At 34.4% G+C, this 26,284-nt stretch overlaps 1 protein-coding gene across 2 annotated transcripts in view; it reads left to right on the top strand.

The window, feature by feature from the left end:
* The window catches only part of XRN2 (5'-3' exoribonuclease 2), an 83,693-nt gene that overhangs the window by 45,138 nt on the left and 12,271 nt on the right, over positions 1-26,284 (top strand). For both annotated transcript variants that reach the window (XM_012728346.1, XM_004687137.2), the window contains 7 exons: positions 1,171-1,254; positions 2,173-2,270; positions 2,883-2,962; positions 3,890-3,946; positions 15,248-15,316; positions 15,415-15,546; positions 18,767-18,894. In XM_012728346.1, coding sequence (XP_012583800.1) covers positions 1,171-1,254; positions 2,173-2,270; positions 2,883-2,962; positions 3,890-3,946; positions 15,248-15,316; positions 15,415-15,546; positions 18,767-18,894 — 648 coding nt within the window. The remainder of the gene's footprint in view (positions 1-1,170; positions 1,255-2,172; positions 2,271-2,882; positions 2,963-3,889; positions 3,947-15,247; positions 15,317-15,414; positions 15,547-18,766; positions 18,895-26,284) is intronic.

The raw sequence follows: 26,284 nt of genomic DNA, 5'->3' as shown, positions 1-26,284 counted from the left end.
GCCTGAGAGTGAATAGCAGCTATTCTTTAGCATCCACCTCTTAAGTTACTTAGGCAGATCTCTAAAAAAATTGTGTGTGTGTGTGTGTGTGTGTGTGTGTGTGTGTGTGTTTGTTTGTGTGTGTGTGTGTGTGTAAGTAAAACTAGGTCTTCAGTATAAACAGTTTTTATGCAGTTTTAGAACTGGAGGAGGCATTCTTTGTATTTTAATATTTTATAGACAAATGATCTTTTTACAGTAAAAGAAACCAAAGAAGTCTTAGAAAGATGCAAGGATAAGCTCCAGCATTTAAGAGATTAATAGATCCTGAGGGTGTTACAGGGTAGCCTAAAGTGGACTGGGCCGCCTATCTGTGGGGTCTCACCCACACCCTCAAAATTCAGTTATACTGCAGTTACACACAAAAGGGTCAAAATGGGTCTATTTACAAAAGGGGAAAGGAATGAATAGAAAACAACCCAGGGAAAGAGAGCAGGATGTAAAGTAACTGGAATACCTTACTGGCTCAGCTGACTGAAAACACTGAGTCACGCGGTTTGGAGAGCCGTTTCTGGAGCAAGAGAGAGCGTGGGAGACGCAATTAGGCCCTATTTATCCCCCAATGTCCCAGAATTCCTGCTAGCTACACCCTTGGGTCCTCATAGTTCTCTCCCTGGTACTGCTGGGAGTTGTAGTTTCCAATCTCTGGAGTAGGGAATAAAGTCCAGAAAGCTGGAGTAGGGGGTTGATGTCCACAGACTTTGCAGAGTTCCTTTAGGACATCCTTCCCCTTAACAAGGGGAGCAGCAGGTGGATCAGGAGAGGTCTGCTGCGCCATATGGATCACTTCTGGAGCAGGATTGAACTCATGCTGAAGTGGCTTTAGCTTCTTAGTGTTGTGCTTTAACCCCCTGCACTACCAGGGAGGGCCCTAATTTAAAATTTTTATAAGAGAGCTAGGACTCAGCAAGCATGTTTTTCTGTATATGGGCCATTTTAAAGAGTGGTACATACGTACTTTTTTTTTTTTTCTTCTACTACTGTGTGTGGAAAGTACTTGTATCTGAGTTTTGGTTACATAGAATTCAGTTCTATATTTTTTTAGTAGCAGAAATGTTTATTTGCACCAATGACATGTTGGAATTTAAATGATCGAATAGCTCAGGGTTTGGTGTACTTTTGTTTCCCCAGGGGTAGCCTTGTTGCCATTTGTGGATGAACGAAGACTGCGAGCTGCTCTAGAGGAGGTTTATCCAGATCTCACTCCAGAAGAGAGTAAGGATTATACTTCTCCTTGGTCAACATTGAGTCAGTGAATTACAGACTTTCCATTTCCTTATAAAATAAGATTTCATTAGACACAAATCCCACCTTTTTTTTTGCCTTTGGTAAATTTTCTCAAAGAGGGAACATAAATAATTGATTGTGCTTATTTATAACAAAAATTAGCTTTACTTCATTAAAAATTACCGATAGTTAAATAGTAAGTAAAAATTTTTAGCGTAATTGTTTTTCAGATGTATTAAAAAACAACACTTCAGAATATCCTTTGACTTAATTTTTGTATGTGCATATAAGAGTATTTTTGTATGTTATTTTTATATGTTGTATGTTCCTTATCCATTTTTTCCTTCATCCCTCCCCAAATAATAACTTTGCCTGAAAGTACAGTTCAAACAAAAATATTTACTGTCAGTGTTTAGATGTTATGTTGTACAAAAAAATGAAAAGTGGCATTTTGTTATTAATACGGATAGAATTGGGCTGTATTGGACATTTGACTTAATTTCAGTATAATAAGCCTGTAGAAATAATTTTTCTCATATCCTTATAATTATCTTTGTTATGTGATTCAATTTGTGTTTTATTGGAGTATGTTTATATTTTTCTTATATCAAGATTTTGAGTTTAGTATAAGTAGAAAATTTTACTCCTTTTAGTACTAGTTTAGGGTACATTTAAGTAACAGTTTTCCTGTTGGTCTTTAATCTTTGAAACCTTACTGGCAAAAGTTTGTTTTTTTACATACATGTCACAAATGTAGGCCTTTTCACTTCTAAATTACTTTTGTAAACCTTATAATTAAGTTTTTGTAATATATGTGATTTTTTTTTTTTTTTGCTTTACCCTAATAAAATTTTTTCTTGCAGATGTAATTGTTTAATCTTTATTCTCTTCTTACTTTACCCCCAGCTAGAAGAAATAGTCTTGGAGGTGATGTTTTATTTGTGGGGAAACATCATCCACTCCATGACTTCATTTTAGAACTGTACCAGACAGGTTCCACAGAGGTATGCTCTTTTTTTTTTCCATCATCAAGTGTTTTTAGATTAAATTTCTTGTTAATCAGGAATGCATTTTTAAAATTTTGATAAATACGAACAATTTACCACTTTAACCATTTTAAAGTGAATAATTTGGTAGCATTAAATCAGTTCACAATGTTGTACAACCATCGCTGCTATCAGTTTCCAAAACTTTTTTATCTTTCCAGACAGACACTGTGTACCCTTTAAGCAGTTGTCTCCATTCTCCCTTCCCTTCTACATCTGGTAACCTTTCTCCTACCTTTTTGTATTCTCTACCTCTTTTTGAATCTGCCTAATCTGGTTCCCTCATATAAATGAATCATACAGTACTTATCCTCCAGTATCTGGCTTATTTCAATGTTCAACATGTTATATAACATATGTTATATCAGAATTTCATTTCTTTTATGTCTGAATAATATACTATTGCTTGTGTACACTACTTCTGTTCTCCTTTTAATGGAAACCTAGGTGTTTCCACCTTCTGACTACTTAGAATAATGCTCCTATGAAAGTTTTTGTAAAAGTTTGTTGAAATCCCTGGTTTCCCTTGTTGGGAGGCCATATATAATGAGGAGTGCCTTTTTTCCATAGCCAGTGGATGTACCACCTGAACTATGCCATGGAATTCAAGGAAAGTTTTCATTGGATGAAGTAGCCATTCTTCCAGATCAGTAAGTGTTCATTTGTGTATAATTGGGGTGGCTAGTAGAAAGTTTAGCTAGCATTTTTTACCTGTTACCTAAACTTTATTTTGTAGTAAAACACAGGGGGAAAAAACAAAAAAAAATTGCTGAACTAAAAAGGATTTGAACAGATTGTCAGCCATTATAACTATGTCACTTTGCGAAGAGAATCTCTAAAACTCTTTCCAGAGATTACAAGGTCAGAACTTTTAATATCAAAGCAGAGATGTTTTTATTTGTTTTTCTTACTCTCGTTCTTGTGTGTCCAGAGAAAAAATATAGTATATTGAAATATAAAGCGATAGACATAACCAATATAAATAAAAACTCTCTTGTTGTGGTTCTCAATTTTTATAAAAGTGTAAAGTGATTCTGAAATCAGAATTTGACAGTTGCTGTTCATTATATCCAGGAAAATAATTGCTGGTCGAATCATGGTAACTTTGTCTTTTCTAGCTAGGCAGGGTGGTTATATAATGACAGCACTTTGTGCGGGATCTTGCTCTATATTCTTGCAACACTTTAGAATTCTCACAACCTTTTGTCTGATAATGCTTACTGGCATATTGTGATTTCCAGTTGCATTTCTCTGATTACTAATGAAATTATATGCCACATAGTACATTTATTAACCATTTCATTTTCCTCATTATGAAATGCCTGATTTATTTTTCTATAGAATTACCTTCTTCCTACCCCCATTTTTGCTTTGTAGCTAATCTTTTCGAAATTTAATGAGATTACAAATAAGGGAAACCGTTCAATTTTAAAGATGTTAATATTTTATCATTTTTTGTTGGTGCATTTTGATGACTTTTCTTTCCTAGAGCCTACCAAATATAATCAACATCTTACTCCAACTAGCTAAACGGTTACAATTGACAAATAGATGGTTCTTCTCTTGTTTTTCTTTAGAATTGTATGTTCTCCTGTTCCCATGTTAAGGGATCTGACACAGAATGCTGCAATCAGGTAAGTCTTCCCAAATTCATGGCATTAGCCCAGCACACATCTCTGAACTTGCAAATAAGTTTCAGAAGATCAGTGATTCACAAGGAAATGGCAACTATTATTCTACCAGTGCTTTGAGTTTGAAGAGTCCCAGTGTTGTAAACTCTGAGCAAAACCTCTTGACTTTAAATTATGTATATTGTTAAGGTTACTGATTTAACAAGCTTGCTTCTCTGCTTTCTGGTTTCCCTGACAACCTAATTCTTCCTGGATTAGGAAACTGGGTGGTAGAAAGTAGGAATTTCTGGGAGTAGTTTGTTATATAGGAGCAAATAGACCACTATACCCCCACAGCTTTGCTGTATTCAGGCAAGATATTTTAATTATATTTATAATTTTGTCCCTGCAGCATTTAAAAACAAAACTGTATTGTACTTTAATTTGTTTAAGATGAAAAAGTAAGTTTGTGGAAACTTTTATCAGCAACTCTATACTTTAAAAGGGCTACTTTCTGCTATCTGGTAAATATTTATACTTCATTTCTTCAATAATGATAGAATTTTCTGCTGAGTAGAAATGTAAAATATAGCATGGCTGTTTAAAAATCAAAATTTTTACTGATTTGTATAATTATTGTATATGATTACTAATCTTAATGGCAGAATTTATGTTGTCATATTCTTCAATCTGTAGATGTAACACATTCTAGTCATTCAAGGATTTCCTAACAGCCTACTTAAGAAGTTTATTTCTCAATCAACCTTGCCCACCCATTCTCATTTCTCACTATCAGGAAATACTTTTAATTTTACTTATTTCTTATTGTGAAGTACAAATGTGTATATTTTCCTATATAACATTTAGCTAATGCTATAATGTTTATAATTTCTATCTAAGATTTAGATAGCAACTACCATTCAAATGAAAGATTTTTATTTATAGAAAACTTGTGAATTTGGAAATTTTGCCTATGTTAGTTGCTTTCATTTATCTTTACAAATAATTTGTCCTGGCCTTTTGTCTTTGAGATCTTTTAAGGGTAGAGTTCAGAATTGTGAACCGTGCTCTCTCTGCCTGCCCATCACAGATCTGGTGTGGACAATACCTATTGACCCTGTGTTATTTGGCTTGCAGCGATTCTTCAGGCCAGTTAATCCCACCAGCTCTCTCTTTGGATGGTTACTTGTTTACTTGTGCTCAACTTTTCTCAGGTTTTTAAGGGCTTTTCTGCCCAGCCCGCTAGAAATAGTTAATACTGCTTAACTTTCTAATTAGGACAGAGAGTTGCCCCAGAGGAGAGCTGAAAAATTACACATCCTGGAGTTTTTGTTTGTGTGATGTTGTTGGTTAGTTCTGAGTTTGAAGGATCCTTTCGTATTATTTGGCATCCACACTGTTCACAAAATCATTAAATTTATATAATAAATCCCAGATTGAAGTGCATATTAAGTTTATGTTAGAAATAACTTTACAGTGGAATTAATTTCAGCTAATTTCATATAGATTCCTGAAAGACCAAAGTTAACTTTTACTTTCTATGGTAATTTGCAGTGTTTTTCTCTGAGGGTAATATTGAGGCTGAGGTCTATTTTTACTGCAAGTTTTGTTTTGTTTCTGCCCAGTGCTTTTTTGCTTTATAAATAAAAGCCTGAATATACATAGCTTTCAGTGCCAGTTATTAGTTATTTTTCTGTTTTGATTCCTGTCTTTTCCCCTTTCTTTTTCTGAATGCATCCAGCATTTCATTTCCTCAAGTTGAATTTAGGTGGATACTTTCTATCATGAAAGGACTCTCAGATTACAGTTATCTGTGATCTAGAAGATTTTTTTCTTCCTTAATTCTGATTCTATAAATCAGCGATGTTAGTTGCTGAACTTTGAATAGAACTGAGCTGTTTCCTTCAATTTCTTTCATATTGTTCTTCCTCTACCATTATAACTTGTTTAGATATAATTCTTTTAGGACAGCTCTTTTGTTTTGCTTTTTAAGATGAACTTTATACTTTGGATCTTGATACATGTATAGTCTAGTAGTTATATGATTTTTAAAAAATTAATAAATTTATAATTGACTAAAATCCCTCTTTAAAATATTTACTAAAATGATTTTAGCAATAATGTATATACCTGCAAATATGTATTATTAGACACAGCTCGATTTAATTTCATTAATAATAACAATGGACATCAGCCCTTAATGCTTACATGAAAATTCTGCCTCATTAATAAGAGTTTTAGCTCTTGGAAAGGAAAATATAGATGAGAGTTCATTACAGAGCACACTGATGAGCTCTTTAACGTTGTTGAATTGTGCTTATTATGTTGTTAGACATTTTAGCAAAATGAAATGTTTACAACAATGAACCTATTACAAATATTAGTCACCTATAATTTGGCATTTCTTTTTTCTTAATTTAGTTTTATTTATTTAAAGATTTTTAAAATTTATGCATACAGAACTGGGGTACAGGTCAGAGGTATGGGGGAATAAGAGGATTCACTAAAGACAGAGTGGGGGGCAGAACAGGCAGATCTACAAACTACACTGCTGAGGGGAGCACACTTAAGGCTTATCATCCCAAATATATTTGGTTTCTCTGTAGTGTCAGTGAATTGCACTTGGTTTATTCAAGGCCTGTTGTACTTTGGTTCAGTATAGCTCTGTGTCTGAATCCCACAGTTGTTTAGGAATGCCTCCTTGCTACCTAGCTTGATCCTTTTGGTACCCTGTACCTTTCTCCCATTGCTTGGAATGTCCTTTTGTAGCCTCTCTTTTGTTGCTTTTCTTCTCTTGAAAAGGTAACATTTATGTATATATAACTTTTATATATATGATTATACATATAATTTTTGTTATTTTCATCAGTAGAAATGTCAGGTTTTTTTTCTCTCATAACACCTAGCATAGTTTTAAATCCAAGTAAAAACTCAGATATTCAGAGTATTCAAATCAGTGCCTGCCAAAGTTTTTTAAGAGCCCATACTTCTTTCTTCAGAGGACTGTTCCTCAAACTTCCTATTTGCCTTTGAATAAATTGGACAACTGATAGAATGTTTCATCTCAAGCATTTTTCTTAAAAATGTGAATGTATGTGAAAGTCTTCTTTTACTATAACTGTTACTACATGTTTATAAGGTATATGGTTATCCACATTTGGTTAGAATTCTGAAGGAAGAGGAGTATGATTAGGAGAGTTTTAACTTTTACTACCTATAATACTTAATAGGACGATGGACTGGATACACTCTTAGAAAAGGCTAGAAAAGACACCTTAAGTTCTATAAACTCTTTTAAATGTTTTCAAATATCAAGTATATGAATCATGCAAATATGTAAGTTTGCATTGGCATGCTGATGTATCATTAATTATAGAATGTGTCAGGAAAGGATAAATAAAAGTGAAATTTGGTATTGGAGCTCTCTGCTTTCTTTATGAAGTTGCCAGCACTCTCAAGCAATAATAGTATTTAAGAGGGCATTTCTAGAGATAATTCTTAAAGTGAATAGAATGGTTAAAAGAGGTATACATTCTTGTTCGCACTTTGCTAAATAAGGTTTTCTTTCTTTTTACAAGTAGTGTTTAAAAGTGCTAATTGTTACATTAATGGAGTGCTCTTAGTTTTCGTTATTTTCAGCTAAACTAGGTTTTAAATTTGTATTCATATATTTTGTCCTCAGTGTGTTTATGAAGACAAATAGGTTATTAAGCTACTAGGAAGATTGTCTACAAAGTAGATATCCATGATGCTTGCTACTCCTGATTCAGAGCTGGCCTACTGGAGAAAAGCTTATGCTCAAAGAAGTAGCATTTCTGAGTCCAGCAAGTTGGTAACAGAGTGAGGACACCAGCTGCCTCCTCCACATATCCACAACTAGATTACAACAAAGTAGATTCAACACCCCTGAGAGATAAACAGAACAGACATTGCATGTATCAGGAGGAATGACATGGGGACAACAGAAAGAAAAAACTAACTGAAGAGCATTTAATTTGATACCTGGGTGGTACAATTGATGAGAGGAAGGTTTGACAACTGTATGGAAATTTTGCTGCTGTTGATTCAGGGCTATATCCACTTCAAGGATTTTGGAGACCTGGCATTGACCTGGAGAGTGGGGTATAGGACAAGCAAAGCAGGTACACTGTTAGAGAACTATTCTAGTAAAGGTGCAGAGTGTTAATTACTGGCTTAGTCTTGAAATTCCTAAGCTTTTTTTAAAATAATAAAATGTTAAGCACTTAGATTTCAATAATCACCTAAATGAAATGGCTTGAATTTACCAATTTAGAGGTATTAAGTAGCTGAGTTGATTGCAAATAAAGTCCTTCTGTGTTTACAGGATATTCATTTTCCAACCAGAATTAGAATTAAAAGCTGGAAGACAGCCCTACAGACAAAAGCCAGTCAAAAAAAGGAACAGCTATACTTACATCAGATAAAATAGATTTACAATTTTAAAAGGTAATAAGAGAAGGATGGATATTATATTGTGATTAAGGACCTAGTACAGTAAGAAGAAATAACACTTATAAATGCATATATACACCAAATGATGAAACCCTATATTTATATAAAGCAGTTAATAATAACAACTACAGAAATTGACAAGAATAAAATCATAGTAGGGGATTTAATAGACCTATGGATAGCTCAACAAGACACAATAAATAAGGCAACAGTGGTTTTAAGTGAGGAACTAGAGCCAGTGGGCTTAACAGATATTCTATCCAAAAATTGCTTCATACATTTTCAAGTGTAGATGAAATATTTTTTAAGTATAGACCATATGTTGGGACACAAGTCATTTGTCAATACAGCTACAAGATTGAGTCATTCCAAGTACTCCTTTGACCATAATGCCATAAAGTAGACATCAATTGAGAGAGAATGAGTGTGAGAGAGAGTGTGTATGTGTATAAATACTTGAAGAGTTAGTGTAGTGCTTAATATCAATTGTATTAAAAAATTAGTGCAGAAATTTAAGAATACCTCATGACAAATGTAAATAAGGATACAAGCTATCAGAAATTATGAAATTTAGCATACTATTCTTAAAAGAGAAAATCATTACAATACAGGTCCGTATTAAGAAACAAGAAAAAAAACTAATAAAAAATATAACACTTAACAAATTAAAAAAAGAGTGACAAGACCTGAAGTTAGAAGAAAACGATAAAATTAACAGTTAAAATAAACAAAATAGGAAAAAAATGGGCTATACAAAAGGGTTCTTTAAAAAAAGATAAAATTGATAAATCCTCAAGTAGACTAACAGAAGAAAAGAGAAAATAAATGAAATAGAAGAAAATTTCACAGATGGCATGTAAATAAATACAAAGGACCATAAGTCACTGAACAACAACAACGATAAATTCAATAATTTTCAAGAAATGGGTACATTTCTCGAAAAGTATAGTTTACCAAAACTAGACCATTAAGAAATAAAGGAGTTGAATACACCAATCACAATATAGAAATTCAAGCAGTAATTGGAAATCTTCCTAAAACAAAACCCCAGGATGAGATGACTTTATAAGTAAATTCTTTCAAACTTTTAAAGAACTTATGCCCATCTTGCTCAAATTATTTATTAAAATCCAAGAAAAGAGAATGTTCTGGGATATATTTTATAATGCAAACATCACCCTAATACCAAACCAGAGAAAGCCAGTAGAAGAAAAACTGCAGACCAACATCCCTTTTGACTATTAATACAAAAATCTTCAATATACAATATATTAGAAGGATCATGTCATGACCAAGTAGAATTTATCCCAGGGATGCATGGATAGTTAAATATATGCAAATCTGTCAATGTAATACAGCACGCAAAAAGACTTTTTAATTATGTGGTAATTTAGTTGCAGAAAAAGCATTTGATAAAATATAATACCCCTTTATGATAATTCTGAACAAAATGGAAATAGACTGAACCTATCCCAATAAGGCAAATATGTGGGAGATCTACAACCAATATGATACAATAGTGAAAAAATAGAAGCTTTCCCTTTAAGATCATAAACAAGACAAGATCTCCACTGTCACTACTTCTGTTTAATTTTGTACTGGAAGTTTGAGTTAAACAGGCAACAACACGAAATAAAAGGAATCTGGGTAGGAAGAGAATGTAATGGAACAGGCGAGACATTTTGTGGGGGTGGAGTGGGGAATGGGATCAAAAACAGTGGGGGTTGGGGAAGGGAAATGCACTGGACTATGGTGATAGCACATGATTGATTTGGTGATGGGAAACCCAAAGGGATTGCAACTGAGATGGAAAAATGCACAAAAATATGTAAAGATAAGTTATTATAAATTTTTTGAAAATCATATACCTAGGAATTAATTGAAGCAAGGAAGGGAAGTACTTATACACTGAAAACAAGATTTTATTAAAGGATTTAAATAGTAACATAAGGAGGTGGGAGAGATAGTCCATGTTCATGGATAAAGAGAATCAATACACAAAATATACAATATACAAAATAACTATTGTGCCAAAAGTGATTTATAAATTTAATACAGTCCCCATTAAAACACCAATAATATTCTTCAAAGAAATGCAAAAATACTAAAATTTGTTTGGAACTATAAAAGACCTCAAATAAAGGAGAGATGGAGGCTTGCTACCTGGCCTTAAAGTATACTATAGGCCACGGGTAATTAAACAAATACATGGTAATGGAATAAAAATTCTACACATGGATCAGTGGGGCAGATTGGAAAACTCAAAAGGTACATGAACATAATATATATATATACTTAATTTATGCAATAGAGTCAGAGAATGGAGAGTCTTTTTAAGAAATGGTTCTGGGAAAAATGGACAGTCAAAGGTAAAAAGAATGAAATTGCTTAACTTTTAATTCCATGAACAAAAAAAAATGTGAAATGATTAAAACTTAGATATAAGACATCAACAGTAAAGTTAATAGAAAAATACATTGGTGACATTCCATATCATCAATAATAAAGGTGTTATTGTAGACTTGAACCCTAATGGCTAGGAAAATTAAAAAAAGCAAAAATAATATTTGGAATTACCCTAAGTTAAAAAACTTTTACACATAAAAGAAAATATAAGGAAATCCTACAGAGTGGGGGAAAATACTCCTAATGTTACACCACTAGCAAGGCAGTTAGCATCCAAGGTAGACTAAAAGGTTGTTCACTTCAACATTGTAACAAACAACCCAATCAGTAAATGGGTCCTAGATCTCAACAATTTACCAAAGAGTGTCAGGTTGTCTAGTAGATATTTATTACTACGTGAAAACAACAATGAAACGATGCCTGATATCATGCATGCATATCACAAATTGTGTTGCCACTAAGTCATTACACATTTTTTTCTTTGAAAACACAAAAAGTTCATCACAACTTTTCTGACAACCAATTGTTTTTTTAAAAAAAGCAAATAAGGGCCCTCCCTGGTGGCGCAGCAGATTAAAGCACAGCACTAAGAAGCTTTAGCCACTTCCACATGAGTTGGATCCACATGGCGTGGCAGACCTCTCCTGACCCTCCCGCTGCTCCCCTCAGCAGTGTACTTCGTCAATCTGCCTGTTCTGCTCCCTGCTCTGTCTCTGGTGAATCCTCTCACCCTCCACATCTCTGGCCTGTACCCCAGTTCTGTATGAATAAATAAATAAATCTTTTTTTTAAAAAAAGAGCAAATAAATACTTGGAGAGGATTCAGAGGAAGGAGCCCTTATACGCTTGGTGGGAATGTAAACTGCTGCAGTCATTTTGGAAAACAGTATGGATTTAGCTTAAAAAACTGAAAGAAATACCAAATGACCAATCCCGTTTTTGAAGAATATGAAGCCATTGGTTCAAATAATTATATTCTCAGTGTTTATTCTGGCATTACTTAGGCTAGCTAGGACATGGAAACAACCTGTGTCCTCTGAAAGAATTGAACTAAGATGTGGTTTATTCATACAGTGGAATATTATTCAGCTATGAGAGCTCAAAATGTTCCCATTTATAGTAAAGTAGAAGTTTGAGGGAATAATGTGTACAGCAAGTCAGAATTATAGGCAAATGTTGAAGGTTTATATAGACACAATTAGACAAACCAAATACTTAATAAATTAGCCAATGCTAATGAGAGAAGGCTTCTGCTGTTAAAAGGGAAGTGGAGGGAGAAAGTATCAAAAAAGTGGCATAAGAGATTGTATTGAGAGAAAAATATTATTTTCTGTTTACAGAATTAGATGGCATACTGTAAATCTAAATACAATTCTAGTATTACATCTGGACAGGCTGTTCACAGGCTGTTTTGTTCTAATAATTAATTTCCTCCATTGGGTGCATCTGTCTTAGATCAGTATTACTGCTTTCCCTCTTTAATAATTCTCCACAAGTACTTTTAATTGTTTGTGGTGGTAGAAGTTTGTCAGTGTTACTTGTTTTTTTTTTTTCCTTTATTATTACCATTATTTAAAATTACCATAATCTTATAATAAGATTATTGTTGTTAATGTACTACTTAGAAAAATTTGAATTATATAAATCTGAAAAAAAATGGAGTTTTCAAAATTTGTATGCAAGTAAAAGTTATCCTTTTGGACTTTGAGTTCCTGGTATGTTTCACTTTTAGTAGAATTGTTTAAATTGTGCCTGTTGTTACTGGAGAAGTACAGTTGAATTGTGCTTTAGCATCTTTTGTTCTTTAATCCCTTTATTATTTTAGTGATTAAATTAAAATACTAAGTGTAGCAGTTTTCTCAAGGACTAATAGATGCACGATAAACTGTACATGCAATAATAAATAAGATGATATGCTTTCCCATAGTTTTCAGTTATCAAATCTCTTGCTATAGCTATTGTATTTAAGGGAGAAATTATCCCTGTGACTCTGGGATTATCTCTTCCCTCGGAGTTGTGTTTCCTAAAAATTTCCCTTTATTTTCTTAGTTTTAACTCTTTTATTTACATGACTTGGAATCATCATCATTAGCCTTCTGAACGTGGTCTTCATTTTTAATCTTACTGTTTTCTTTTCTTGCCCAGTAGTCCCATATCAAGTGCATGTTGAAGGCTCTTGCGTAGAGTTCTCCTTTGACTGTTATCTCTGTTCTCTTATACTCTGCTAACAGTTCTCAGGTAGCTTAGTTAAACCAGCTTGTTTTACTGTCCACCACTATTCACAGACTTTCTGGTCTAATTCAACCTTTCTCAGTTAGGGTCCCATCTGAGAATTAAGCCTTGAGAACTTGAAGTATCTATTACAGCTTTTAGAATGATACTAGTTTTTGATCTTCTTTGGCAGAATTAAGAATGTAAGGCATTCATAATTTTTTGTAGGACAGCCTCTCTCCTAGATCCCTATCGAAAGGCTGCTCCAGTTATACGTAGCTACTTTGTCTGGCATCTCTTTGTTTGCTCATTTACTTCCTCTGACTGGCTATAACCAGTTCTGTCTCATTTTAAACTGCATGCTGTCTTTCTTGGTTTATAGATGAAAATCTCTCCCTTCCCCATGCACCATACCTTTAGCCCATGTTCACAAAGATATGCTTATGGAAAGCATGTGTGTTACACACACTTTGACTCAGTACTTTGTTCATTTCCTCACAAAATCTTCACTAATGATTTCCTATGTTCCTTATTAGGAGAGAAGGTATGATTCTTGGTCAGCATTTATATCTCAGCTCTTTCTGTGGTACCATGTGTACAGTAGGCACTCTAAAAGTTTGTTTGCTAAACTACTGAAAGTCCCACTGACAAAGATAATTGCTTTGGGGCACTTTACTTGTAAGTCTTGCTTTACCAGTTTTTTCCTTTGTACGTACCAACCCCTAATGAGTCCAGATTCTTAATTGCTGTTTTATCATCCTTTTAAAACTTGACCTATCCTATCTCTACCTTGACCAGTAGAGAACATTTGAGATGAATACAGTTGCCAGTGAAGAGTGAGTTGTAAGTACAAGAGATTGAGCAAGCAAAGTTTTCAGCTATTGAGATCATGCATTTTTATGATAAATGAAGCTATTTATATAGTTTCTTTACAAGAAACATTTTCTCTGTAATAAATAGACCCTAAGTATTTTAAAGAGACAGTATTTGAAAAGGATAAAGTTAGCTATGTAAAATGTCAACCATTTTAATAAATCTTTTTTTTTTAATATTGATTACAAATGTATTCTGTAATTTTGAGATGGATTTTGGAAAATAGAAGAAAACCCAAAGAAAGAAAGGAGATAGTTGGTTAGAGAAAATATCACTGTTTATCTCTTGGTGAATGTGTAACCAGTCTTGTATATATATTTTCTCATGTCATTAGGTCATTATGTAATACTAAATTTATTAATCTCAGTTGAAGATTCCATTTTTTTAACCTGCCTTTTGCTTTTCAACAATAGAAATGTTAATGGTATAAGCATCCTTAAATAAAAATCTGGCACATATCCAGAGACCTAGAAAAGACATTGCTGTGTTAGAAGGAAGACTTGTGTACTAATAGCATTTAGGTTAGATAGACACAGCACCAGAGAGGAGGTTTGACTAACCAGCTTATACTCAAAACTGTAATGTGCAACTCTGTAAAATAAAATAAGCCTTGTGTAGTTAGTTCAGATTATGACATTATCCAAGAAGCACACATTAGTAGAGCAGGATGCCAGATTCCATCCTGTTTGGTTTTTATTGTATTCATTTTTTTGATTCACAAATGTTTTGCTGGTGTTTGTATCTTTTCTTCAGTGTAGTAGAAATTAATCTTCTCTAAAATGCTAGAGTCAGTCTTTGGCATAGCCCAAACAGAGCAGAAGGTAGGTTTTCATATTTTTAGTGTTCCAATCCTCTTCCACCTGTTTCTTAATATCATGTTGGACTTTCTTAAGAGTACAAACAAAGCCTGGGAACAATGCCTGTTATTTCCATGTGATCACCCACAGGTAGCTAGATGGTGGCTTTTTCCAGAGAGAAATACATGATACATACTAGGAATTAGCAGTTTGGTGAGGGGGATACTTAACCATTTGGCAAAACTGGACTCTACAGTAATTTTTTGGAGAAGTCAATCTGTTTGAACATAAAAAGCACCTCAGCCCTGGGAACAATGCCTGTTATTTCCATGTGATCACCCACAGGTAGCTAGATGGTGGCTTTTTCCAGAGAGAAATACATGATACATACTAGGAATTAGCAGTTTGGTGAGGGGGATACTTAACCATTTGGCAAAACTGGACTCTACAGTAATTTTTTGGAGAAGTCAATATGTTTGAACATGAAAAGCACCTCAGTTTATATGACAATTAAACCAGACTAATATATAATAAGATCATTAAATTGTGTATTGTTCTCTTCTAGTATTAATTTTAAAGACCCACAGTTTGCCGAAGATTACATTTTTAAAGCTGTAATGCTTCCAGGAGCAAGGTAACAACATTGCGGTTACAAAGTATAAATTATCTTGGTTTATTTTGTATGAACAGTGTCCATCAACATAACTAAATACTGTATTTTCAAATGGTCAGAAAACCAGCGCCAGTACTGAAACCTAGTGACTGGGAGAAATCCAGCAATGGACGGCAGTGGAAGCCCCAACTTGGCTTTAATCGGGATCGGCGACCTGTCCACCTAGACCAGGCAGCGTTCAGGACTTTGGGGTGAGTGGTAGGTTTCTACCCTTTGTATATTTTGCTTTTTCTGAATTACCCACAAAGTGTTATGAGTATTTGTACCACAGACATTTGAAGACCATTAAATATAGCTGTTTTGCAGATATTTTTTTTTATTTTTTTAACAAAAGTTTATTTTTACATCATTTTGTACATTTATTTTTTCCATCTCGATTGTAATCCCCGCGGGTTTCCCATCACCAAGTCACCCGTGTGCCATCACCATCCTCCCGTGCATTTCCCTCCCCACCCCCCCGTTTTTTATCCCATTCCCCACTCCACCCCCGCATGTTTTGCAGATATTTTAATGACTTTGATGCATTCTGCTGCATTTTATTATTTAAAATTCACTTCTGCGGCTTATATATTGCTTTATATGTTGCTTGAAAATCCCAGTGTTTTCTCATAAGAAGTTTTGCTTATCTTTATGATAGTTATTTTGAAGAAATAAAATACTCAAAGTTTCAAAACTATAACTGGTAAAAACAGTAATAGAATTGAAAGAAGTATTGTTATGAGTTATTGTGAATTAATAACTAATAAATAGATAATTCCAATTCACAGGAAAATTGTAAATTTCAAAATGGATTTAGGCAATAGGTGACCACTAGCATGTACTTCTACTGTGAATAGAAAGGAACGGTGTTGTGTAGTGGTTAAAAGCACATACGCACTGGATCCTAAATGTCTGGATTCAGGCATTTGGATGAATAAATTCATCCAATCTAAGGCCTAGGATAACTCTATGCCTTTGTTTCTTAGTGTGGAATGGGAATGATAACTGTGCCTTTCTCACCAAATTAATGTGAGCTGTTAGCTTTCAGGTGCTTAGGCTAGTTCTTAAATGATGTAACTAAATGTAGTTTTGGAGCCTTCATTCTTTTTTTTTTTTTTTTTTAAGATTTATTTATTTATGCATACAGAAATGGGGTATAAGCCAGAGGTGCAGGATGGTGACAGGGTTCACCAGAAACAGTGGGGAGCAGAACAGGCAGATCAAGGAAGTACACTGCTGAAGAGACCAGCGGGTGGATCAAGAGAGGTCTGCCATGCCATGTGGATCACCTCCAGAGCTGGGGATCAAATTCACACTGAAGCGGCCACAGCTAGCTTATAATGTTGAGTCCTTACCCATTGTGCCACCAGGGAGGGCCCTTGGAGTCTTCATTCTTAATAGCAGAAGAAATGCAAATTTTAAATGTTCTAAAAACACCAGGTTTTGACGTTTATTCTTTGATCCAAATTCCTCCTTCTTAGAATTTATCCTAAGAATTTTAGAGGTACATAAAGTTGTCTACCTAGCCATCTCTGGTACATTGTTATCGATAATACTAGTACCAATCAGTGGAATGGTTTAATATGAGACATCAATATGGTATGTGTCCTATAATTATGAAGTCTTCAGAAGAGACAGAGAATGTTTGATATAACAAACTGAAACTAGAAAGAGAATAATGATGATACATCCTGATTCTTGGAAGACCTGAAATATGATACAAAAAATAAAAAACAGGCTTGTTTTTGCATAAAATAATTAATAAAAATTTAAATGATATCAATTAAGAATTTTGGTGTCACAAAATTAGCATCAAGAACTGCCTTGAGGGCTCTCCCTGGTGGTGCAGTCGGTTTAAACACCACATTATGTATACGGAGAACTGATGAAACTCAACAAAAATAAACAACCCCATCAAAAAATGGGCAGTAGAGCTAAAAAGACACTTCTCCAAAGAGGAAATGCAGATGGCCAACAATCATATGAAAAAATGTTCAACATCACTCGTAATAAGGAGATGTAAATTAAAACCACAATGAGATACCACCTCACCCCAGTGAGAATGGCACATCTTCAAAAAACTAGCAACAACAAATGTTGGCAAGGATGTGGTGAAAAAGGAACTCTCCTGCACTGCTGGTGGGAATGCAAACTAGTACAACCACTATGGAAAACTGTTTGGAGGTTCCTCAAACTGCTAAACATGGAGCTTCCCTACGACCCAGCAATCCCACTCCTTGGTATCTACCCAAAAGACACAAAAACACTGATTGAAAAAGATACCTGTACCCCCATGTTTATTGCTGCTTTATTTACAATTGGAAAAACATGGAAGCAGCCCAAATGCCCAAAAGTAGATGACTGGATAAAAAAGAAGTGGTACATATATATAATGGAATATTACTCAGCAACCAAAAAAGAGAAACACATGTCTTTTGCAGCAACTTGGATGGAACTGGAAAAGATCATGCTTAGTGAGATAAGCCAGAAAGAGAAAGAAAAATACCGGATGGTTTCACTCATAGCAGGAGTATAATGGACCAGGTGGAAAATAACAAAAATAATGAACAACCATATACCAGAGACATTTTGTGGGGGTCGAGTGGGGAATGGGATCAAAAACGGGGTGGGGGAGGGAAATGCATGGGATTATGGTGATGGCACATGGGTGACTTGGTGATGGGAAACCCGCGGGGATTACCATTGAGATGGAAAAAAAAAATGTACAAAATGATGTAAAAAAAAAAACCAAAAAACACCACATTATGAGGCTCTCTGAAGCCACTGCAGCACAAGTTCTGTTCCCTGCCAGGGAGCTGACCCACATGGCATGATAGACCTCTCCTGGCCTGCCCGCTGCTCCCCTCAGCAGTGTACTTCAGTAGACCTGCCTGTTCTGCTCCCCACTCTTGTCTCTGGTGAATTCTCTCACCTACCACACTCTGGCCTATACCCCAGTTTTGTAAGATTTTATAAATAAATAAAACCTTAAAAAAAAAAACTGCTCTGGGCCCTCCCTGGTGGCGCAGCAGGTTAAAGCACAGCACAAAGAAGCTTAAGCCACTTCCTCATGAGTTCGATTCCCACCTGCCCCATAGGAGATCCACATGGCGTGGCAGAACTCTCCTGACCCGCCCGCTGCTCCCCTCAGCTGTGTACTTCATCGATCTGCCTGTTCTGCTCCCTGCTCTGTCTCTGGTGAATCCTCTCACCCTTTGCATCTCTGGCCTGTACCCCAGTTCTGTACAAATAAATAAATAAATCTTTAAAAAAAAACTGCTTTGAACTTTATTATCTTTTAAGTTTATGTTATTTTAATCAGTTCTAGTAATAAGAGATAGCTGCTTAGATTTGTTAAATTTGTGTTAGCTGTAATGTGATGTCTAATCTATGTATAATTTTTTTCTGGTGGTGGGGGACATCCTTTTACAGCCATGTTATACCAAGAGGCTCAGGAACTGGCGTTTACAGCAATGCTGCTCCACCACCTGCAGCTTATCAGGGAAACTTATACAGGCCGCTTCTAAGAGGACAAGCCCAGATTCCAAAACTTATGTCAAGTAAGTGCCTGCTTATTTATCATTTTACATAATAGGTTAAATATTACAATAAATGTTGCTTTTAATTTGTGTTACTAAAATGGTTTATCAGTGCAGACATAGTGAGCTTAAAGAACATAATTTAGTAGTATTACAAGATAAGTCTTTCAGAATAATACAACTTGGATTTGTTTTCATTTATAAATTTGCTTCTGAGTGAACCTATGTAGAAGGAAGTAATGTGAAATGAATTGCCATTTATTCTGTCAATACATGTTTTGGGGCAGTTAAGTCAGGTCTAAAGTAGATTTAGAATTGCAACCACTTATTTAAGTGAAAGACAATAGTGTTCCCTTTTTGATGCAAATAGTATTATCAGTACTAAGATAAAACCAGACATTGCTCTAGGTAGGAATATGCCTTTAACCTGTGTTCCTAAGAAAATCATGACTTTTCCCTACACTTTTCAACTTTGTGGACAGAAGTGCTTCAGCAAGGTTAGCTGTGATAATAATTACATGCTATTTGCACTGTAGTGGCAAAGGGAGAAAATTCTTGAATTTGAGATTTTAATAAGTCATGCATTAATTTTAAGTTGTATTCCCATTTAACTTGACTGCTCATTTATTAAGGAAGTATAACTTATGTGCCAAGTTCTCAACCATGTTTTTCATGAAACCCTGCTTTTCTTTTACTGATTATCTAGTTGCTATACAGTCAATAGTAGTTTAGGGTAGAGATGGAGGTGAATGAGAACTAAGGCAAGATGTTAGCATTTGTTAACTCTTAAGTGTGTTATTGTTTAAATTCTTTTCTAGCTGTTCAAAATATTTCAAAAAACATGATTTGTATAGTGTAGAAAAGGTAGTTTATTGTAGGGAACCCTCAGAATTCTTTAAACCAAAATTGCTGTTGTCTTCAGAGAGAATACCAGATAATATGATGAGTGTTGGGAAGTATTTATTAGCACTGTATTCATGCTGATTAAATTATAAACTATTTTTGAACCTAAATTTTAGATTTTCCATATATACTACCTAGGAAGAAATGGGTTCTGAAGGTCCCATTCTCTCAGGAAGGGTCCTCTGTTTTCAGGGTATCTTTCTTTCTGTGTGTTTGTGACTTTGTTGGGTGACTTTAATGATACTGAATGGAGCATTGTTAGATTTTTTTTTCTTTTTGCTAATTAGTGTTTTAATAGGGGGTAGAGTGGATATGCTTGATACTGTGGTTTATTTAACTGTTTTTCTCTAATGTTTGGCAAGTAAAATTTGTGTGTATTTATGTGAGTACACACAAACATGGAGAAGTTAGAAAGTTCTGCTTTTCAGGGTTATACCATAAATAATGAATTTTACTCTTAGGAGCATGCTGTTCTTGGTTTTCCTCCTTTGGAAACAGACAACATTTATCTGTGTATTTCATTTCAAATATTGGGATCCTCTCTTCCCTTTTATTGCTTTGAGTAACTCTTCATTTGCCATTGTTATGATCCCTATTAGGCAAAATCTTTTTATACTTACAAAGAGACTTTGATTAAAATCTATTCCAATTAGAAAATCTTTATTTTAATTATATCATTATAAATAAGGAACATGTCTTCTAGTGTAGGGATTGACTTAAAGCAAGAAACAAGTGGGCCTCTCTGCTTGGTGACTTGTAAACATTGAGTCACTTGAGGATTAGTGCTGGGATTCTAATTATATTTAACATCTTTTCAAAGGAAGTGGGGGTGGGGAGGAGTGAAAAAGTTTATGGAAAACACTCAACAAGAAGGTGATATTTCAATTGAGCCAAGAAGGGGGAATTTGAGATATACTCTAGGCTGAGTAAAAAAATAATGATATTGAAGTACATGGTAAGTAATCAGATGGTATTAAACTTAGGATACAAAGTCTGGGAGCACAAATTAGAAAAACTTATGAAGGTGAGAGGCTGATTTCCTCCCAATTTTGTGGTGATATTTTAAAGTTATTTTAACTGTGGTATAGGCTAATTAATAAAATGTAACGTAATAGTAGAAGATTTTAAAAAAATTATCCATTATGCCACCATTGTAAAATAAGCAATGTTTCTTTCATCATTCTTCACATAAGTATTTTTTGAAAAGTATTAAGTCTACACTTTCTTAGAATGTAACATAGAATACCAAGTCATAAGTGTCCTGTTTGACTAATTTTTATGAAATAGACAAACATACTCATGTAACTACCATTCAGATCAAGAAATAAAATATTACTGGTACCCCAGAACTGCCCATATCATGTCATTTTCCAAGTATCCTTCCTTCCTCATTAAACTTAACTACTAGCCTGACTTCATATCATAAATAAGTTTTTTTTTTTTAAGATTTTATTTATTTATGGATACAGAACTCGATGGGGTACAGGCCAGAGGCTCAGGGGCGGCGAGAGGCTTCACCAGAGACAGAGTGGGGAGCAGAACAGGCAGATCGACGAAGTACACTGCTGAGGGGAGCAGCGGGCGGGTCAGGAGAGGTCTGCCGCGCCATGTGGATCACCTCCGGGGCAGGCGGGGATCGAACTCATGCGGAAGTGGCTTTAGCTTCTCAGTGCTGTGCTTTAACCCGCTGCACCACCAGGGAGGGCCCTCATAAATAAGTTTTAACTGCTTTATTATCTAGAAGGCTCTTACACTCTTTTTACAGTTTATCCTCTTTTGTTATATTTCTTAAGATTTATCCTTGTTGCTTTTAGCAGTAATTTTTAAATTCTCATTGCTTTTAGTGTTCTACTGTATAATTGTAAACATTTATTCAGAGGGATAACTTTGGGGTTGATTCCTAGTTTGGGACTACTAGAATAATAACAGATGTGAAATTTCTTACTTTTTTTTTTTTTTAAAGATTTATTTGTTTATGCATACAGAACTGGGGTACAGGCCAGAGGTGCAGGCACGGTGAGAGGATTCACCAGAGACAGAGTAGGGAGTAGATAGGCAAATCGACGAAGTACACTGCTGAAGGGAGCAGCGGGGCGGTTCAGGAGAGGTCTGCTGCGCCATGTGGGTCACCTCCCGTGCCAGGGATCGAAATCATGCTGCAGTGGCTTTAGAGCTCAATGCTGTGCTTTAACCCACTATGCCACCAGGGAGGGCCCTCCTACTCCTTTTAATCTATATTTCTCACGGGTGTAAACCTAGCAGTAGAATTGCCAGTTTAGGGTTTTGTTCTTGTGCAGTGTTAGTGAAAAAGTGAATAAAAGTAATAGACATGATTCCCACATAACATTCATTTTGCACCAACTTACCTTCCTACAGCACTTTTAGGAAAATTTTAGGTGCTCCACATTCTCACCAACCCATGGTATTGTCAATTTTTTCACTTCTAGCCATTTTACTAGATGGATAGTGGTAGCTCATTGAAGTTTAATGGCATCTTCTTAATGATACAGTTGAGTGATTTTTTTTTTTTTTAATGTTTATTGGCCACTTGGACATCTTGTAGGTGTGGGTGTGGGTGTGATGTCCCTGATGATTTTTTTCTATTGGATTGTTTTTGTTTTTTGTTTTTAATGCACACGTCTATATTCTGGTCATCATTTTTTTTTTTTTTTTGTATTGGAAATAACTCGTTCCATTTTATACCTTGCCATTTTCTCTTTACAATATCATATGATGAAACAAGTTCATACCAGCATTTGGGGAAAGTGGGTAAAAAGCATGTGGGAATTGGTATTTTCCATGTTCTTGTTACTTTTCTGTAAATTTTGAAATCATCACAATAAAAGGACAAAAATTATTCCTGATTTAATGTTTTTATAATATGATCTTCAAGATGTCATTTTTCAGTTGTTTACTTATATTTAGAAATAAAATTGACTTTTTTATATTTGACTTTGTTTCCAAAAACCTCATTAAAGTTTTTTTTAAAGTTTGTGTATTCTTTTGCACTTATTGCAATAATGTCATCTGCAAATTGTTTTAATTACTCAGTTTCCAAATCTTAATGCCTTACTGTCTTTCTGTGTCACTGTATCTAGGGCCTCTGATATCATAAGTTGAAATGGTAATGGTAGACATTTTTGCTCTGTTCCTAGTCTTAAGGGGGAAACATGGTATTTTACCATTAAATAAGATGTTTGACTTCATTCTTTTTCCTTATTAGATTGAGATAGTTTTCTTCTTTCTGTTCCATGTTTCTAGTGGGTATTGAATCTTATTAAATGCTTTTCCTCTATCTGTTTTGTGGCAAATTACATTCATTGATTGTTTCATTGTCAAACCAACCTGGCATTACTGGAATAAACCTAATTCGGTATGAATTTTATTATATGTCACTGCTGGTGTATCAGTAGATTGAGTTCCCCCCCCCCACACACACACACACCTATATTTGGAGAAAGATTAGCTAATAACTTCTCTGTGTAGTAGAGTTTCCTACATTTCTGTTTTCTATAAGGTTACTGAAACTTAGTTGTCATATCTTAATCTTTAAAAGAATTCAGTGGTGAAATCTTTTGGGTTAAACAATTTCTTCACATGGTTTTGAGTATATATTCAAATTTAAGTAGACACAGCTTATTCCTCTTTTTGTTGGAATGTACCCATTCTGAAGTTTCAAATTTATTGCTAGAAGTTGTTCATGATATGTTTTTATTGTGGTAATGGCTATAGATAGTTTTGATATTGGTAATGTATACTGTTGCTTTTTTTTCTTGATGATTGTTGCTCAGGCCTACCTAATATAGATATCTTTTTTAATTGAATTAACTTTAGCTTTTCTTTTTTTTTTCTAATTCTATTTGTTTTGTTTGATTTCTGCTTTTGTCACTATTCCTTTATACTTTTAGTATCAAATTGCTAATTTGTAGTATCAAATTGGAAACTTAAATTTATTTTTAGTCTTATCTAATATGTGCACGTAAGTACTATAAATTTCTCTAATCACTTTAGCATTTTCATACATTTTTTTCTGTGTCAGCCATTATTCAATTTATATCAATAAAATTTTGATTCACATTTTTATATGGTCATGAGTTATTTTGAAGTATATTGCTTAATTTTTAAACATATATGCATTTCCTAATCCCTTAAAAGTAGACCTTTCTTACTTTTAGCAGTAGTCTCAATATTTAGGCTTTTTGCTTCATTGTCATCACATTAACTCCCAAATAAGAGTATGCCAATTTTTTCTTAGCAGCAGATGAGAATTTTTAGTATCATTAAGTCCTACCAGTGTCATGTATTATTTCTTTAAAGCACTCTCTTATTTGATAAACAAGAAGTAACATATCTGTGTTTTAAAATATGATTTTTAATTGATACTTTGATCTTATTTTTATGATCACCTTTTATAAAACATTTTTCCCCATAACTTTCCTGTTTTTGTCCTTTGTTGATTTAATTTGTGTGCCAGTCTTCCTCTATTTTGAGAGCTTCTTAAAACTCTTTAAGCAGAAGAATATACTAGTTACATTTCCTTTATAGAACCATAATATTTTTGGTTATAGAAAAGACATGGCAGTTGTTCTGATTAAGGAGAAGTCTCTGACGAAGTAAATTCACAGTGGAGAAGGTGGGAGAAATAAGGATTGAAGAGCTCATTAATTAAAAATTCTGAGTGTGAGAGAAGCCTCTAGATGAAGCTTCTATGTATACTGTACATTCCTGGTAACTAATGAGCCCTTACACAGAATATGGAAACCCAAGAAGTTAGAGATCTATGATGAATCTGATTTTTGGAGAGGTCACAGTGCCTGAAGACTTTGATGTTATCTGTCTAGTAGCAGTAAGGGTTTGATACTTAAGAGAGGAGAAAGAGTTGGAGAGAGAAATTTGGGAATCATCTGCATATAAATAAAAAGTGTTAAAAGTTCAAGAAGGATATGAATAAATGAATTTCAGTTGCCATGGTTATAAGAAAACCTAGAAAAGCCTTGAGGTTGTGAGGTTGGACTTTCTAGAAGGCAGCCATGTTGTTTCACAAATAATTCCCTGATAATTTTGTAAGAGCTGCATTGATAAATAATTGTCAAACCTGATCTGGAATAATCACTGCAGGGTAGTTAATTGGTCGCAGCTAGATGAGAAATCGAGACAAATGCCACCAATTATCAAGGACAGAAATCATAATTTCTGTGATATTTTCCCCAGTACTCTTAAGATATAGTTCACTATATAGCTTGGTTTTTAATTTTTTACAGTTTACTGTCATGGTTTATTGTTATTTTTAATTTTATATATTTATGCATATAAGGGTTGGGATGTGGGCCAGAGGTGTGGGGGTTAAGAGGATTTCACCAGAGACAGGAAGGAGCAGAACAGGCAGAACTACTGAAATACACTGCTGAGAGTGGGTGAGACAGGAGAGGTTTGCTGTGCCATGTGGGTCATCTGGACTTGATATTTATGCAGAACTGTATATGCCTTTCTGTTAATCTACCCATCTATACTCATCTATTTATAATACTGTTTTCATTTTTATCTGATGCTTCCTGTTTTCTTTTGAATACTAAATCTTTCAGAGCAGTATCACCCTTTCTAAAGAAAGCAGTGATTCACATACTACATATACATTTGTTCAGTACATTTATTTTCCCTTCCTAAGACACATTAGAAATGTTAATTGTAAACTTTTGAAATTTTGAAAATAACTTTCAAATCCCTAATTCTGCCTTTTGAAATACTCAGCAAGCACCTCAGTAGATAGTTCTACTCTGAACCTTCTGAAATAACAAGAAAAATAAAAAACTCAACCATTAGTACTAGCACATGTGACACAGAGATGCGTAGTGTAGTAGAAAGTGGTTAAGAGAACATAACCTGTTAGTACTGTGAAAGCATTAAAAATAATAAAAAGTCAATTTTCTTTTTTATAGAATTTTACTTTGAAATTTGGTCAGAATTAGTTTGTTTTAGTAAAATTGAGATCTAACCCATTTAACCACTCTTTTAAAATACTTTTAGTATCACAGCCATTTTCTTCATCCAGATCAAAATTATACTCAAGAAGGGCCATTTAGTCAAGTTTGTCAAATGTCCGCTGCAGGTGTTTCTTACCATTGGTCTTTGATGTGTCAGTTTTTGGCTGACCTAGGTACTGATTACTTGCAGTCAAGTGCAACCCTGAGTATGAATAAAGCATTTTGTTTCTCAGCCTAGAGAACCTGATAGGTCCTTACTCTTCATTTCAGTCAGCAAGCTTGTCAATTAACCATATTTTAAAGGTGACCTTTGATTAATACAATCTTCTGTGTGATTGCTATGCTACCTAGGCAAATTATCACTTAAAGAGATATTGTGAATCTCAAGAAGGGAGATAAGTTTTTAAAGACCAAAGGAAAAAATTGTCATTTTTCCTCTTTCGCCTGGACCTTTTAGAAGTGCAGTTCACTACCTTACAGTATTTCCCCCCTCCCTCTCAAATGGACTTGTTAGAACCATACAAATG

This window comes from Condylura cristata, unplaced genomic scaffold (assembly GCF_000260355.1).
Source record: "Condylura cristata isolate star-nosed mole 26May11 unplaced genomic scaffold, ConCri1.0 scaffold00022, whole genome shotgun sequence".
In the NCBI taxonomy this organism is placed as follows: Eukaryota; Metazoa; Chordata; class Mammalia; order Eulipotyphla; family Talpidae; genus Condylura; species Condylura cristata.
This window is presented reverse-complemented; position numbering and strand designations above follow the sequence as displayed.